Source organism: Hippocampus zosterae, chromosome 5 (genome assembly GCF_025434085.1).
Source record: "Hippocampus zosterae strain Florida chromosome 5, ASM2543408v3, whole genome shotgun sequence".
In the NCBI taxonomy this organism is placed as follows: domain Eukaryota; kingdom Metazoa; phylum Chordata; class Actinopteri; order Syngnathiformes; family Syngnathidae; genus Hippocampus; species Hippocampus zosterae.
This window is the reverse complement of record NC_067455.1, coordinates 18,219,249-18,237,950: the sequence shown is the minus strand read 5'-3', so window position 1 is coordinate 18,237,950 and position 18,702 is coordinate 18,219,249. Positions and strand designations below refer to the sequence as shown.

The 18,702-nt window shown below is 41.0% G+C and overlaps 1 protein-coding gene across 2 annotated transcripts; it reads right to left on the bottom strand.

Moving 5' to 3' along the window:
- Positions 1 to 988: 988 nt before the first annotated feature.
- On the bottom strand, positions 989 to 4,064 carry id4 (inhibitor of DNA binding 4). Of its 2 annotated transcripts, none has more exons than XM_052065612.1 (3): positions 3,416 to 4,064; positions 2,848 to 2,913; positions 989 to 2,347 (listed from the first exon to the last, which is right to left on the bottom strand). In XM_052065612.1, the coding sequence occupies exons 1-2, from the start codon at positions 3,818 to 3,820 to the stop codon at positions 2,866 to 2,868; spliced, it is 453 nt and encodes a 150-aa protein (XP_051921572.1). In that variant the 5' UTR covers positions 3,821 to 4,064; the 3' UTR covers positions 989 to 2,347; positions 2,848 to 2,865. The 2 variants fall into 2 exon arrangements, with proteins under 2 accessions (XP_051921572.1, XP_051921571.1); XM_052065611.1 differs by having other exon boundaries at positions 989 to 2,293; positions 3,416 to 4,062.
- Positions 4,065 to 18,702: the final 14,638 nt, after the last annotated feature.

The window sequence follows — 18,702 nt, the reverse complement described above, 5'->3', positions numbered from 1 at the left end:
GTCCTCATTCGGGTCGTGGGTGAGCTAGAGCCCATTTCAGCGAACTTTTCATTGGCCGCGAGGAATCGACCCACTGAAACAATGTATCTGGCGTGGTGCATAAATGCGTACTTCTATCTCCTTGTCTCCTTCATCTGTGTTCCTTTTTCATTTTAATCCTGTTTCTTTGACGTCATGAAATTTGTTCGAAGCGCTGCCTATTTTTCCAGGATTGTTCCAACTTGTTCATATGCGGTGCGGCATAGCTCAGTAGATTTCGAGCAACTGGTTCGTGATTCGAACCCCGGTGCCCCACTTTTGTCCTTTCCAAAGTATCATTGAGTAAATTACAGAACGTTCCACTGAGGCTTGAATGGACTGTTTACTGGTGACACTGCACTCTTATCATTTGTTCTGTGTGGAAGTGGCTTGAGTGTCTTAATTTCAACTCACTGAGCATTTTGAGATATTTCACTCTTTGCAGGTGTTATTTTCATTCATGCTGTGTAGGTTAGAGGTAAAAGTATGTCAAGTATTCGACAGTCACTTGGAACAAATGAAATGACATGAGAGCCAATTTCAAGCCGCAGAACAGCATCACTACTTAAAATGACGGTTTTCAAGTTTCCATAAATACTGTGAAAATAAAGTGAATGTCATCTTATTTACATTTTATTTAGTAAATATCCTAAAGAAGGTAGGCTGTAATTGTTAATACAACTAAACCTTTTCTCAGAATGCCACCCATGAACTATTATTTGTGTAATGTGTGATGTTTTTTTTTTTATTCAGGAATACAAATTGTGTTAAATGTTTTTTGTTTTGTTTTTCTCAAGGCTTCTGTATTTCTGCGAAATAAGGTTGCACTTGACTATTTGGGATCAAACTACAATTTGGATCCGAATGTTTTCCCGTTAGACCACACCTCCCTCTTTGGCTCATTATTTCACTTGCTCGCACCAGCTTTGCAAACATTAAATCTCTGGAGACAAATAATGAGACGACGCAGTTCTTCCTGGAAACTTTAATTGTTTTGACAACGCCTCACAAGCCAGTGAAGGTCAATTCCAACAGTGCAGCTGACAGTCATTTACATGTGCCCTCCCACACTGGCAGGAGGGTGGTGAGGTAAATTCGGTGTTCAATGTCATGGAAAAAAAAAAGTTTATTTTCTTATTTAACCATATGCGTGCGAAATAAGCTCGATAGCAGAAAAAAACATGCTAATCATCGCAATTAACTGTAATTAATGTTTGTTCCTCCGTCCTCATAAAATAAAAAGTGATTCAGTAGAATTACCTGTTTCGGTATTACATTGTACATTGTTAGAAGTGCTGCATGTTGTGGATTTTTTTTCACAAGTGTGCATTGTAAAATAATGAAGTCCGGCCTTTTCATTAAAATTAAAAAAAAAACACCCAACAACAACTACAACAACCCAACATATAAAATAGCTGAGCGACCTATTGCCCCCGAACGGGTCAAGTGTCATAGTTAGTGAGTATAAAAACAAGGGAAAGCTGAGCAAATAAAAGAAGTTATCTACACGGGGAGGCCTGCTTCAGTGCACATTTGACATCTCTGCAATGAGCCTGACATGCTACATATGAATCTATTCCAAAACATTGCAAAGTGAACTGATATCGTCATATGAGGACAAAACCACATTCATTCACAAAAGACTTCAAAGTGGAAACACAATATTTACAAAACAACCAACATGACTCTTAATAAAAATATCTCATAATTACAATACAGTAGTCTATTTGAAGCATAAGCGTATTCCGTTCATGTATTTTTTTTAAATCATAGAACATTTGTTTCTCTTCAAGTACAATTATAATTATTTTTCAGATTGAATTGTTCTTCTTTACAATATCAAATATGATGTGATGGCAGGAATGGCATCCCTGCTCCACACAAATCATCTATTTGAAACAATAGATGTCCGAAATATGTACAGCAATTTTGCAGTTCAGTAAAGCTTTAAACTCACATTTTCTTAAAGCACAATTCACAAAAGGTTTTCATGTAATGCTTGTTCGTGACTGGTTTTAAAAAAAAGTCTAAGACTGTCATTTGATTTTTAAAAGAAAATATGGCAAAAAAAAGTGGATAGGGTTGGTTTGGGGCAAACTTAAGGAGACATTTTTTTATACTCATTCCATGCTCAATGGAATAAAAATAGTCATTATATTTAAGAATAGTTCCTTCCGATAGTTTCCAAATTCCTTTGTGATTGTGCATCCAGTTGGCTGTGAGTTCCTGGCGAAGCTTTGCTGGCTTTTGGAGCAATTCTGTGCAGCCTGCACACCTGTGGAGGGCATGAATAGAGATGGGGGGGTTGAGCTTCAGCGCTCCAGACTGACTGGCGCCACCAACAAAACAGAGGCCATGCTTGATCAACAACCCAAAACAAACCAGGTCAAACAACCTCCACACGGTTTGTCAGGCTACTGGCTGGCCGACTGGCAGACCTCTGAGACTCTGGTACACTTTAAATCGACCGCCACACCAAATAAATGCTGTCTGCGCCGATTTTACTCAGAGGGACTCAAAGAGAGGCCAACGTGATGTTTGAACCATGGCTGCTTCTCTGATTGCTTCACCGGTGACCGTTATTGCACAAAGCACAGCTGCCTCTGTTCACGTTGCTCAATTATTCTTTTCCTTGTCACGCAATCTCCTGCATTTACCCCAATACGCTACATTATTGTGTGTTTGTTTCAATGAGGATGCTTCACTGACCAACCCTCCGTAGTGTTTACACGACTCCCGATTTAAAGGCATATACATGTGTGCAGATTAAAAATCATTTTAATTGTACAACAATAACTGCAACAGTATAAAAATAATAATGACACTTACCAATGCGTTGCTTTTGCTTCAGCGGCATAAAATGGAGTCCTCTGGCTTTTTGACAATTGACGTAATCTAAAAACAAAAACAAAAAACAACAAAACAAAAAGATGTAAAATGATACCCAGTAGAGCAAACCTAATAGTTTAGCTTTATATAATCTGTGCCAAGTGGCCTGAAATAATACATTGCATGGAAAAAAAAATTGCAGCCCCATTAAATAATTTTATGGCCTATTGAATAACAAATTGCCTTTTTTTGTGCGCGGTGGAGTGGACTGGAGGCTGAGATACTTCACCGGCCGTGGGTTGAGGTGGGCCTCTGACACACACTCGTCATTATCATGCAAATCATAAAGCCTGCAATCAAGTGCGCAATCTAAGAAACGCCAAATGCGCATTTCCTTTCCCCGTATCGTTCGGCAGAAACACGCGTGGCTTATAGAATTTCGCTTCCATTGACGGGACAATGCCATGTAGCGGGGATGACGCGCTTTGTCTGCTTTTTGTCGCTATAGTCTTCCAGAGCTGGGTTAAACATCCCCCGATGGAAGCGCGCACTATTCAACAACCGGTACCTGGTGGTGGTCAATGTTGAGCACCGTAAGCGGCGTTCGGCTGGGGTTGGACGCCAGAGGAACGCACGTTCCGGTCCGCTGAGGCGCTTGTTTGTGGAGAGAAGGGTGCGTCTCAAGGGCCAACTGCAGGTCCAGAATGTAGTCAATGACGTGCTGGAGGATCTCCACTTTGCTGACTTTCTTATCCTGCGGAATGGTGGGCACCAAGCGTTTCAGTCGGCTGTAGCAGTCGTTCATGTCGTACTGCAGACAGTGCCGGTCCTCCTCTTCCATCCTGGACCGGGCGGCGTTGAGACTCTGCTTGGTCAGATAGTGGAAGGAGAGCTGCCTGCTGCTGCTGCTGCTGCTGATGGAGGAGGAGTAAGACGAAGAGTCCTGGGGGTGCGCAGGAGGAACAGCCTTCATCGCAGACAACGAGAAAATCAACTATTATATGGCACCGAGCTAGAGATGCGAATTAAACTGCTTCAAATATGAGTATTTGTGTGTGCGTGTTTTTTTTCTTCTCAGGCGCTCTTCTGCTGCGTTAATATCCCGTGAGGCCGCAGTCACACTAACTCGATCTGACTGAGAGTGCACACAAGGAGCAGATTGTGCACATTTTATAGAGGAGAGGAGAAAAGAGGGGAGGCGCCAAGCCACCACACTGACACACGAGGGGGAGAAGCTGGTCAGTCGGCGGCAGTCAGGCAGCCCGCTGCTCACCGACCAACCGCAACTGGGGTGAAGAAGGGGGGTTGGGGGGGCGTGTCTCGTCTTTACTGCTGATCGTCACATTTCAAACATTTCTCTGTACCTTTACAGTGAGTCATTCTACAGGTTTGGCACGAGGAATCTTTGACGCTCTTTTCAAAATAAAACCCATATAGGCTTCATTCATTCATTCATTCATTCATTCATTCATTCATTCATTCATTCATTCATTCATTCATCTTCCTAACCGCTTGATCCTCACTAGGGTCGCGGGGGATGCTGGAGCCTATCCCAGCTGTCTCCGGGCAGTAGGCGGGGGACACCCTGAATCGGTTGCCAGCCAATCGCAGGGCACACAGAGACGAACAACCATTCACACTCACACTCACACCATATAGGCTTCCTTGCACCTAATTGCACATGGAATTTGAGTGAGTTAATTGTCATTGTTTTAAATGTGATGTCTGTGCGTTTTATTTTGCACAGCAGTACAAAAATGAATATTCTCATAAAAGGGACTGTAAAAAGCTTTACAGACCATATCGCCTTTACATGAAACGTCGATCATGTCCAGCCCACGTGTCAATCACATTTATAAGAATAATAATAATATAATTATTGTTATTATAAATTACTCATTGGATGACAATGCTCGCAACTCAGTTTACTCGTGTATCAAATCTCTGCTCCAGCCTTCTTGTGTGGACTTTCTTTGGGGTTTCTGTGGCTACCACCACATTCCAAAAACATACATGCATGTAAGATAACGGAAGACTCTAAACCTGTTCTCAGGTGTGAATTTAAGTGTAAATTGTTGTTTGTCTATATGTGCCAAGCGATTGGATGACAACCACTCCAGGGTGTGTCCTGCTTTTCACTTGTTTGCTGGGATAGCCTCAGCCGCATCTCTAATGAGAATCAGTGCGGAAATGCAAGAAAACGGATGGAAATGCAGGGGTTACGTTTTTCAAAGAGACAAAGAGCAATGAAATTATATACAATATAAAGGAATGTAATAACATAGAAGGTAAAGAAATGAACTACTTTTGAGCGTGTAGTAAAGCTCAGTCATATTGTCGTGCATTAAAGGTGTGCCTTTAAGGGGTGTGGGCTACGTCACTCACGGGCCAATACCATGCAGCTATTTCAGTGTTAGCATCTGCTCCATGCTTCCTAGTGTTTTCATTTTGGATTTGAATGTATTGGTTTGACTGTTTGTCCCATTCTTTCTTTCTTACTTTATTTCTTGCTTCCTCTCCTTCTTTTACTTTACTCAATCAACAGCCTATCTGAAGTTTACTTTTACCTCACATTTTTGCTCGGAACATAAAACAAAAATATCAACCAAGTTAGATCTCATAGTTTAAAAAAACTAAAGAGTTCCGGGACTAATTGTCACGTTTCGGTTTTGCGGTTTGGCCAGCAGGAGGCATGAGCGGTCTTCCTAGCACACCTGCTGGCAATCGTTAATCAATAGAGACACTATTTAAGGACTCCTACGTTCTACACCTGTTGTGGGAGCATTGTTTATGGCATTGCGAGCCTCATTGTTCATTGACTTAGTGGCTTTTGCCCTCGTTGTGATTTCGCGTATAGTTCTCTGTACCAAGTTTTTGTGTAAGTACTATTTTATTTTGATGATCTGGCTTTTTGTGCGTGTACAAAGTGTTACATTGTTTTTCGTTCATAGTTTGCGGGCTTTTCTTTCCTTTCTTGCTCTTTTTTGCAAGCACCTTTTGTTAGTCGTTTTTTATCTACCTCCTGGTCCTCCTTGTGGACCAGCGCTTTATGTTCTCGCTTTATTTTCGGTGCGATTAAGACATTAAATTGTCTTTACTTCGGAGACCTTGTTTCTGTCTACGTTTTTTGGTTCCCCCTCCCAAACTCGGTTTATCCGAGTCCTTAACACTCATAAATAATAGTATTCTATAACCTAATTTATTTCTAGCTAGTTCTAAGTTTTGTATTTAAATTGACTCTCCGAAATTGTTTCATAATTTTTTTTAATGCATTGCAATCTATGGAAGTCATGATTTTCTTTACTGGCATGGAACTCATTAAAATGTAATGAACCACAAGTTACCAGACGTAGGGTCCCTCCCCAAAGAAGCCCACAAGGTTGCATGTTTGCACAATATTTTTGTATTATTATTATTATTAAGTGCTTACCTGCCGTACATATGCAGACCTGGGTCCCAATAAAACAAAAATACTTATTACTCCTGACTACTTTAGCTTTGGGATTATTTCAATATCTGATATGATTTAACCCTTTCATGCACCCTGTTACCTGATAACATAATAAGCTGTCCACTGTCCCTGAAAGGGTTAATGTTTCACATAAATCTGACCTCCATGCATGAATGCTGCACTTTTGCCCCCTCACGCTCTTTGTACAGGTTAGGTTGGCGACCTTGGTAAAATATTTGCAACTTGAAAGCTCATCCCCCAGGCCAACCATTTCAAAAACTCGGTAAATTATGAATCTGCAGCATGTAAATGGGTATTACGTTATTGACAATTCTAACCCCAGTCCTGTATGTGCTCAACCAACTTGCACGATCAGCAGATTGCACATTCAGGACAAAGCACCAGTAGGAACTTGAAAAGTCTACATTGTATTTTGCCTTGGACATGACTTCACGAGCTACCAAAAAACAGATCATCTCATATCTTTATGCATTCAGCTTTTGTGTGAAGACACCAGCCAAATAGAAAATACGATTTTGGCAAGTCTGGCTTTATCATGCTATGAACCTGTTGTTATAGTGGTTGTCACGGCACACAGAAGAAGCTCACTAAACGGTTTTCCGAGTTTGGTCCTGTGACGTTAACAAAAAAAAGTCTAGCCAAGTCCATAATTCTAATGTGAACTGCAATAATACCTGTTTGCAAGCAACCCCTCCCCTCTCTTTGACCCAGCTGTGTCTTATTGTCCCTCTGAAATTCCTCCACTCTGGGATCTGTGCCACAACGCCTCTCCCTCCCCTTACCGTGTTCATTGAGAAGCTGAGTCCAGCAGACTTATTGGCGCCATATTGGGACCTTATCCATTCACACCTACGTAACTCCTCTCCTCTGCTGTCTTTGTTCGGTCTTGTTACGCAGGTTGCCATGGACGCTCAGCTGCATCTCAGTCTCAAACCAGAATGTTTCCCAACCAAAATGCATGTAGAGGGGCCCCAAGGTCTGAGTCAAGCATGGATGACACCCACCTCAGTGCCACTTTGAGGGGGGTAATGTCCTAAACTTTATGGGAAGCACCACACTCTCCTCTGCAATGAATAATGAAAGGCTGAAAAAAGCTTTAGTTTCTGCTGATTGTCTTCTCTCATTCTCTGTGTTTTCTGTTGCTATGGGACGTGACTTTTGAGCTCAGCAATTTGATCGTATATTTGGTTGAAGGACAACTTCAGACTATCAAATCATTAAAATCTTCAGATTTGCCACACATTCCAAAAGGTACACGCTCATGACAAGCGACGTGAATTTAAGTTAAAGCTGTCTAGTCGACTGCCGCTGTCAAAGTACTGGTTAACTTGTTTATACGCTTGTGCACCAGTTAATGTTAAACTAGAGAGGCACATTTTTTGCGACATGCTTCTCATTGATCCTTGAAGCATCTTTAAAGAATGGGGTTTACCCATTCGGATTACTGCGGTAGCGTATTCTAACCGTCATAAAAGTTAAAATGTGATCAAGCACTGCCTGAAACCTCAGTGAAGGTTTTTCGGCTGACCAGCCTGTGTTGGAGCTTTTACGTTCCCCTTGATTCTGAAGCCCTGAAAACTAACAGATTACAATATTTCGCTTATAAATGTTTGAACAGGAAACTTGAATAAAAACCCTCATGGGGACAAGCGATAGAGGCAATGGATGGATTGTTTACAAAAATGTATTAGTGCTAGATCAGCAGCAAAAAAAAAAACTTGATGAAATTGAGCAAATGTGTGATTTGAATTTTTTAAAAATCCATTGGTGATAAATCAGATCAACATGACAAACCTCAACAATCTATAACAGCAGCCGTAATTACTCACGACAGGTTTGCCAGTCGGTGAGTTACAAATTGACAAGATTGTAGATATTCACCCATCCAGTCATCCTGAGATGATAAATCATTTGACCTCATCAACCTTTAACAGGTTTCTGTTGAACATTATCAGTCTTTGATTTCAGTAAACGTAAAGAATCTTTGGCAAAGGAACGTCGGCGTGCATGTGACAAAGGATGGTCGAGTAGGAGGAAAAGAAAAATGTACATGCTTTGGTCCAATTGCTGAAGTCGATATTTGTCTTAGTTGTGCACCACCTTTCGTGGATCCACCTCAAGTTTAAAACCTGCAGTACAATATGCAAGAGGGAACGTAACCACTGTATAGGTTTCATAAGGTTGCCTTTAGTTTGCTTTCTGCTGCTTCTTTAATTGTGGCCCTTCTGGCTGTACTTCCCTGAAGGTTTATTATGGCACTAACTGGGGACTGATGCTTGGTAACAAGAGACTCATTACCAGATAAGTCTAGCGGATGAACAACAACAACAAATAAAGAGTGTTTGTTGTGGCTGGGATGTGGAGATAGAGATCAAATCTCAAACTTTTAGTCTGTGCTATTCACATATCGTGAGCTACTGCATGCATGTACGGATGTAAGAGAATTATTTCAGAAGCTCTTCCATTCATGGTATTTCAGCTAAGATTCCTTGACATTAGCTCTATTGAGACTGGGTGTGCAATTTTTGGCATTCATGGAGGTCACAGCACTGTGAGTATACAAGACAAGTACCAATGTAAACACATCACCCTAAAATATTCTTTAATACGGTCATCAACTTCTGTTTGCCTTAAATGAATAAGTAACACCCCAAAAAAAAGTCTAGCCAAGTCCATAATTGCAAAAGTGACATGGAGTCTATTCCGACTGACTTAGGCGAGGAAGGTGGACTCCACCCTGAACTGGTTCGCCATGCAGTCAGTCGCAGGGCACATATTGGGATGAACAACCATTCACACCCGTCGCTGATTGGGAACCGATCTCACGCTGTCTGCACACAATTCAGGCGAGGGTACTACTACAATGTCTGTGACGCGCATTGCATTTTATTAATTAAAATTGAAATAAAAAGAATGAATTTAAATGCTGATTTCATTTTTAGCACCCTTGGTTCACTTTTGCTTTCTTTTCAGTTCCAAAGTTTGGGATTACTTGTGCATTGTAAATTCCAAAAACTGTTTGATGAACTAAAGACTCCGAACATTTTATATTAAACAGGCTTTGGGCAGTTAACATTATTCTGCAGTACATAGCTGGCCGTCTAGCGTTAAGAGGTGACACACAAGTTCTCTCTTCAAACATTTGAAGTATTTGCATTTGACTATCTATCGGGTGCTAACACGAAGCTGAGCCCTCATCTCTCAGCGGTGTGTCAGCTGCCTCCGCTGTGGTGCCACACTTTTTTTTTGTCTATGACGCAGTTTGCACAACATGCCCAAGTCCCCGACGGCCTCCCAGCTCAACACACAACTTTGCTGTGTGTCATTTACACAGGTGCATTCACTGTTTACTTTGTGCAACCTGAGTAACTGTCTACGCGCATGCATGCATGCATACACACCTATTTCCAAACAAACACAAATGCATGAATGCATGACACGGAATGATTTCTGAGTGTTCGAATTCATACATACACTACGATCCTGAAATTGTACAGCTAGGCAATAAAATAGCAAATCCACACAATTTTAATAATAGTGTTTGTTTTAATCTTGGGGTCATAAATAGGTCAGCAAAAAAATTAAAGCAATTCAGATTGGTTACACGCTATGAATTTGTATTTTTTTCCCTGAATTCTTACAGCTGGTATTTTCAGTTCCACGGTCCCAATTGTGTACACATCAAACACGCCTTTACCTGGCGTTTAGGATGCTCACTCTGTGCAGCTGGATGCTGTTTGTAGTGCAAACCTTGGAGAACCAAAAACAGACCGATATTGAATTGAAGTGTGGTGCCTCTCCTTATGTTCCATTGTGTGTGTGTGTGTGTGTCAGCAAGAACAGGTGTCCTGTTGTACATTACAGCTACTGTCACTACTTACCACCTTAACCTTATTGACCAAGCAGCCACAACATTGATGAGTTGCACAATATGATGATATACAATGGAACCATAGATAAAAAATAACGATGTTCTCATCAACACTGTCAGTGAGGACAGTATTCATTTTTGTGGTTGTATTTTGTAGTACTGTCAAACTTTGCTGCATCACAATGAAAGTTGGATCTCAATTATTTTTTGTTGTTATTGTTGTGACTTTGGCCCATTATTGTCGGCACAGCTTGTCACTTGTTCGGCAGTGTTTATAACAGACTGCAATTGGCAGGCAACCAGTTCAGGGGGTATCCTGCCGACCGCGCAGCTGGGATGAGCTTCGGGATAAACTGTCATGATTCTGTTTTTGTTTAGATTAGAGTTGGTTTTGTTTCATAGTTTATTGTTATGGTTCCGTTCCCCTCTAAGTGGTTTTTGTTAATACATTTTGTTCAGTACATGCTGATTTTCAGCAAAATAGTTTTTGCTGTCTTTAAAAGCGCTAATATTTTCTGATTAAATCAGCTGGCCGATTAATTGGTCGGCCCCTTCATCATAACGGCAATAAAGAAATTAAACCATGAAAATAATGCCGCTTGTCTATCATACCAAAACTGAGCACTAGTTTTAATGGCAGAAAACGCTGGATATCATTACATTGTGCTCGTGGTCATTCTGTGTGGTTGGTGTACAGGTGAATATAAATGATGAACAAAATAATAATATACCCGTCGGCAATAATTAAGAGTCCAATGATTTCAGTAACACGGCGCTCAAGTAAGGTTCGTAATGTTTTTGGAAAGAACCTGTTATGCCAGTGTTCATGTTCATCTGCAAAGATGTAAAAACATTATTTCACTGACAATGCACATAACTTGATTTTCATGTTCTCTATTAAATGAAACTCCACTAAATTCATTTTACTATCCAAAAATTTGGATGAATTTTTGGCGACACTTTAATTTTGTTGTCAGCAGCACAGTATGTAGAGGATAACATGTCTGCCTCACAGTTAAGACATTTTGGGTTTGAATCTCAGCTCTTAGGCTTCATATGTTTGAGTTCAAATGTTTTCTTCAGGTACTCTGGCATTCTCCTGCATCCCCAAAACATGCATGTTTGGTCAAATGAAGACTCTATGTTGCCACTATTTGTGAATGTTGGTGTAGGAATGGTTGGTTTTCTAATCGTAAGTCGTAATTACAGTCTGTCGTGAAGTCATGAAGAAGTTTCGTGGGAATTTATTGAAAAGCCGGGTCCCCAGCCCTGCTTCTACCAGAGCCTTCTGTTGGCCGGGTAGATTACCCGTTCACCCCACCACCACAATGAGGTCGAAGGTTGGAATTTAAGGAGGGGACCACCTCTTGGCCAACATCAGCTGAGATAAGGTCAAGCTCAACACTGAGGACAAGCATGGATGAATACATATCTTGTCAAGGTGCTCACACCATATCCCTACATTATTGATAGTAAAGCTGATGCTTGTATTCCAAAAATAGTAGCTAACCAAATATTATGTGTAGTGCTGAAAAATGACCTGCAAATAAGCTACCGGTACATTTGTCTAATTGCAAAAGCTAATTGCAAATGATGATCACTGTAGTCTGGACTTGTGAAAGAGGCTAATTAAATATTAACAGAAAACAGACTAAATCACCACGTACTAAAATTCACATAACTTTTTATAAGCCTAATAAATTAAAGTGATGAGTCACAAAAGCTTGCAATATGTTGCAATTAATCAACAAAATAGCTTGTTCATATTTAAATTTGTAAAATATACAGTACTATAGGAATTACCGGGAAGTACCCTCCTTTTTTTTGTGCAATACAAATAACACTTGAGAAAATTAATCATCAGAAATTTTACTTGTTTGAGGCTGATTTTCCAAATTTCCACATATAATGGATACATAATAACTAAGTAATAACAGTTACTTATTTCATGCCTCTGCATAGTGAACTAAAAGGAACAGTTTGGCTCAATTCCTGTGGTAGCACGGCAGTCTTACAAATGGTGGTTGGTTGCTGCTTTGCCCCCAAATATTCTCAAGCCATACACCAAATCCCTATCGTTGCTCTTGCACCAGTTTGCGACTGATATTTTTGCTTTCCTTGCATCATTGTGTGAATGGGCGAATGTGTGGCCATTCCAAAAGTGTTTTGGCAAACCATCTTTGTAAATATTGCCTATTCATCAATTACCACGCAAAAAGATAAGAGATGACAGGAACTTTTGAAGCAGTGCCACTTGTTAGTGTCTGGTCCAGGTAAGCATACATAGCATGTGCATTTTTATTTTTCAGTGTAAAGTAGTAAATTTCCCCCAGAGATGTACGTACACCATACACATTGAGTATAGTTTATCACCAACATGCGTGTCGCTGATGGTGTAGTGGTACACACGCCGGACTTGTGTGCGGGCAGAGTGAGATTAGTTTCCACTGAGTGACAGTGTGAATGGTCGTTTGTCTCTACATGTGCCGTGCGACTGGCTGACGACCAGTTCGGGTTGTAGTCTGCCTTCCGCCCGAAGTCAACTGAGATAGGCTCCAGCAACTCCCCGTGACCCTGTTCAGGATAAGCGGTGTTGAAAATGGATGGATGGATGAAACACTGCACATCTGCTCTGTTCCAGTTCTCAAAGTATGCACGACAACACCAGTGACAGTGATCATGAGGGACTCATCCCTGTGACCCGCAGGGTCGTTAGAAGGTCTGTAATGCAGAGTGGTGACAGATTAGAACCCTCGTGTTTCAGCGGGGCTGCCAAGAACAACAGATTGTTTGACACAAAAAGGCTGCTGATGGTGGACAGAATGACTGATAGGTCGATTGATCTCTCAGGACAGTTTATTGTTTGACATTCTTAATTAGAATTATAGGTTGACATATTTGTAATGCAACAGTGATAATCACATGGGATTTTTTTGTGTGCAAGAGAAATTAGACTTAAAAAGTCATTCAGAATGTGGAAATCCCAAAGTGGAAAGCCGGCCTTTTGTCATTTCGAACATTCCCATAAAAGCATTCCAGTTTTCGCGCACTTTTCTTTTCTGGACAAAACTCCTCCTTCCTTTTCTAATCTTTCCCTTAGGGAAACACCCACCTCCTTAGAATTTTTTTTTTTTTTTGGGAGGGACTTTCGTGAGGAATGCCATTCAGCACATTCAGTTTGTGTCCTCAAATCTCCGCTGCAAACATGTTCCCATTGATGCTCTCAAAGAATTAATTGCTTCAAATAATCTCACCAGATGGTTGCAGAGGTCCCTGCATAGGCAGAAGGTTGTATTGCCTAGGCTGGGCTCTATTCAGAGGCCTGCAATGCTGCTCTAGTGAAGAGAGAAAGAGAGAGAGATAGAGAGAGGTGGCCAATGCTTGCCGGGAAGCTGAAAAGAGGAAGCAAGGAGGGAGAAACGACCACCATCTGCTCCTTGTCTTTCTTATTAGTGACCTCAAACACCAGCGGAGACCCTGCATCTCCATGATCCAACTGCAGAGCAGTGGCTGGAATGTTATTGAGAGGAAGGCATATGGAGTGATACTGAGTTAGTCAAAAAGGACAAAGAGAAAATCTGTCATCTCAATAGTCCCTCATTGGGCGCAGTGGCTCTCGATCGCCATTACCGGCATTCACATGATGAAAAGATGGACCTTGACTGATTTGTTCCTATAAACAAAGGCAACAATAAATCACTGAATGTTGGATTCTGAAATCCAACAATCACAAGGGACTCTGGTTGAAAGTCATTGCAATCGACCAATCACAACTACTTTTCAGTTGCCAATGGCAACCGGTATTTGGGACTGCTGTTAAATCATGTCATGTATCCTGCATACATCCTGTCAATGAAAATGAATAAAACACACCTTGAAAACCACGCAGTATTGTTTTAAAGTGACAAAACACAAACCTTTTTTGAAAGTGGAATACCTTAAAAGAATGAACAATTTTTTAAAAATCCTAACAAGGCACTGGCACGGTTGGTTTTATCAGCCTTGTTGTCATCAATTCTTTTTAACGCCCTCATTAACGTGGCCTTGAATAATCTGGGTTGAATGCAGAATCGTATTTATTTGTTGACTGTGTGTTTTGAGTTTTTCTCAAGACAACTTGCATTATTTGTGTTTCCTTGTCTCTACGCAACTAGATCAGAAGGAGGGGGGGGGGCACAATCTTGTTGGAGCACTAGTAGGGGCAGACACAAAGGACTGCATACTCCTTCACCACATGTATGAAGAAAATGACATTTTTAATTAGGACAAAAAATGTGCATGTCTGTTTTTGATTTAGCTGGTGTATAGAAGAGTATCCTCATATACTTTCATTTTCAAATCCACATTGAAAAGATCAAATGCTCAAATACACATAAAAAAAGGGTAATTTTATGACATTCCAGAATTCCTCCCCACTGGCCACCACGCAAGCAGTTCTTTTGCATAAAAATTCCAATTGAAAGATTGCCCAAAACCAACATGAAACGCAAGAGCTCATTTTGTCAAATAGTCAAAGATTTAAAAATTACACGACCATATGTTTTGCTGCGTGTCATTCAAATCACCAAATGAAGAGGGTGGCTCACGCAACATTGGACGTTCTACGCCATCAAAGGCTGCACATGCGTCCTTCAGTCTGACTGGTGATGTGTTCCTGTGAAGACTTCTTTCTTTCTTTATTTTGTTTAGTTTCGTTTTTGATTAGTTCAAACAATGTTAACGTGCCTTGCCGTTTTCTCTACGGGTGTGTAAATCAGAGTAGAATGGCGTTATCGTTTTTCTCAATTCCAAGAGGAAACAGGCCATTTCAAAAACACTTGAGGAGCCTGTGGGTGCAAGCAACTAAACCCACAAACTGGACCAAGGACATAATCAGGATTGCCCACATTTGCATCTTTTATATAGGGTAAGGTATCCAGGCCATTTGATTTAACTTAACCTCTTTGTTTTGAACTGTTGAGTGCTGGCCTTCTTAAAATACACTACTTTTTTGTTGTTCACGAACGTCACATTGTCAGATGACCAGATAAATATTGTTCTGCATCTTGGTCCAGGCTAGACGTCACACTTTATACATTTTTATCCCCAAAATTGTAAATGCTATGTTATATTTGTTGTGTTTACAAATGGTTGCTGATGATTGAATGTTTTTTTATGTATAGGGCGGCGGAGGGGCATGTGCAATTTCATGGTGGGTTTTTTTTTCATTCAGAAATTAATCAAGGGCCACCCCAAGAGTGGGAGAGGGCCGTATGCGACCAGCAGGCTGCCAGTAGCCCATTCCTGATCTCGACCAATATTTTCATCCTTTTCATGTCTGTATATATTTTAAAGTAAAGAGAAAGTAGTGATGTAGGTCCAACTCCACTTGTCGCACTGGAATGTGTTACACAAAAGGTTGACAATGAATAAAGTGTGTGGGACAAAGTCTGCGCAGTGTGGGTGGATGCTTTCGCTCGCCCCTCCTACGTGTGAAGTGTGCACGTTTTCTTTGTGCTTCAGGGAGGCCGTGGCACTCCACCTCCGCACCTCTGGGAAAGTGTAACAGGTGTGCCTTGGAGTGCTGCAGCATCAGGGCCGAGGGGCTGCAGACAGACGGGTGCTGCGGCCTCCCACTGGCTCAGCGTGTATCCTGTCAGTGAAACTGCTCATCACCATCAACCACCCACCATCTTGCCAATGCTGACCAAAACAGAAGCTCAAAATGTAACATCACTAATTAGTAATCATACACTGTAAAAGCAAATAGCCAACCTTATTTTAATGGAGTTTAGGTCAAAATGTCGAGTTTACTGTCAGTGGTTAAGTGGTGCAAAAAAAATGGCACTAGAAACTGAATGAATAGATGGCTTTTCTTCTCCACTGATCAAATGCAATTGTTTTCCTTTGAATTCTGATTGTGATTGGACTTTGACATTGAAATATTGAATTACAGTACATCACTCCACGGGTTTTCCAGAGCACACCCATCTGCGTTTGGGTTTGTTCATAAACTCTTAGATCTCTATATTTGTGCCCAGCGCGAGTCAAGGCAGGGAGCGAGGTCGAACTTTGGCATGGACGCAGTATTCAAAATAGAACTTGTTGATATGCTTTCGGTGCATCTATAACCTGTGATTCATTTCTTTATTGCAAGAAGACAATGATAATTTTAGTCACTACATGAAATCCTCACTGTTTCATCTCTGCATAAAATTCAGAGAAGAACTTGAGCCTTTTTAAGAGGTGGTTGTCACGCAGAGTGCATGCGTGAAAGGCAGCACCCATCACCAATCCATCAGGGCAGTGGTCCTTAACCCGACCGGTACCGGTCTGTGGGTCATTTGGTACTGGGACGCACAGAAAGAATAAATAACTTACATTACATCCGTTTTATTCATTTTGGAATCTGAAATATGTTTTATTTTGAAAATTTACCAGATTCTCCATTACATCCGTCTACAGTGTGTCACTCTTGACGCAGGTCAAGGTGGGCGACGAGCTTCTTGGTCACGTGGTAGGTCACCCCCAAAATGAAACCCAGGAGCTAGCGAAATTGGTTAAAAAAACAAACGTCTTTGAAAAGTTTCTTTGGGAAGGGGAAAGGGCCCAGCCAGGAGACAGAAGAGGAGCCTACGTCTTCCAAGAAAAAGAAAGCTACATTTAATTGACAATACGCGGAATCTTATTTAAAATATGCATTAATCTCAAAGAGAGATCAAGCCCACTCTGTGGAATATGCGGCGATGGTGGGCACTTTCTATCTTATTTTGAAGGCAGGTTTAAACGTTACCATCGTGACCGGAGAGTGTTGCGGCCAGATAGGACGTTCCTTTTGTCATGATTCATGTTTATTATGTTTCGAAAATACCATAGTTTTCATGCAGGTCATATTATATTATTTTGTTGTATTTATCTGTCACACCTTTAAGGGCGGTCCCTGAAAAGATTGTCTGACATTAAACCGGTCGGTAGGGCAAAAAAAAGGTCGGGGACTGCTGCATCAGAGGACTCAAAAACCGAGACAGACAAATATTCACACTCGTTCATACCTGCAGGCTATTTAAGATAACACACAGCACATATTCAGATTGTACATTAATATATTGGAGATGGAATGAAGAAGGGAAAAGTAAAGCAGAAACTGGCAAAAGTCAGTCAGCATAGCAGTCCACAGTGAATATAGAAAACATAGAAACAAGTCGTGGCGCCACCCTGGCCTCAACAAGCATTGCACATTTACAAGATGCCCCCCCCCCCTCGCGCTTTATAAAATCCTACACGAAAACAGATGTGACTGAGAACTTTAAACCTTCAAATGATTGAATCTCATTCATTTAAATTCTCGTCTTTGACAAACTGCAGAAGAGCCCTTTTGTATGTTCTTCAGTGGTTACAAACTGTAAACACTTTGCTTTTGGCCCATTGAAAACTAAAAGTTTTATCTCCTTACAGGATAGAACCCCCTATTTGTTGATGAACCGAACCAGCGGAAGCTTAGAACAATATGTGAGATTAAATAACTATTCTCAAGGTTCCAGCATTTAATTGGAGGCTGTCCACAATTTAATGCGGGCTGAGGGATAAAGTGTTTGAGTGGATCCTAATTCTGTTATCTGCAGAAAGTTTGATGTGCTTTGAGTTGGACAAAATTTCTACTGCAGTCCTGTGATTTATAACCGCAAATCCACAAATGAACGGAGAGATTTTCAAATGGGACTTTTCATGAAAAATTGCCTGCTTGGTCTAGAGTCCAAACAGATTTGGATGGGGAGAAGCACTGGAGCCTGAATTCGGAATTAATAGACGTGGCGCAAGAAAGGCTTATTTTCAGAGGCAGGGCTCAAAGTATGTGGCATTTGTCCCTGAGCTCCAGGCGGCTTCCGAGGTAGTGTTTGCAATGCAAGAAGGGAAGCCAGCACGCCAGCACAGATGGTTGAGTACCAAAGGAGGCAGACTTTTTCTCATGCCTTTAGACGAGAACACGCTTTCTTAGCTAATATTTAGCTCCTTCAAATGCTAATGCCGTGGCTTCGCACTCCAAGGTTAGCACAACAGCGATGGGGGAGCTTTCAGATCTCAGGCATTTGTTTACCGCATGAAAGCGACTGCAAACAGGAAGGCTGAGTGAGGCCTCAAACTGGTGTATCTCTGAGCCCAGTCAATTTCATGTGGCCTTATTCCGTGCTGTTTTCGCAGACTTAATTTACACCGCTATTGAATTTTCTCTCTAAATAACTGTGTAGATATTCATGTATGCGTGCGAAGAGGGAAGTCTAGGAAATACAGTAAATGCAAATTGAGACATACTGTACAGTAATGGAGACATGCAGTGCATATCCTGTATTTTTTTTTTCTTATACTAGAGCTCTATCAATCTGCTTTTACAAAAACAGGAATGCATAGTGAGACTTCATATATTTTACACATATTGCTCATATTTGAAAACGGGTTCACTGCAAGCCATGTGAATATACTGTGTATATATATATATATATATATATATATATATATATATATATATATATATATA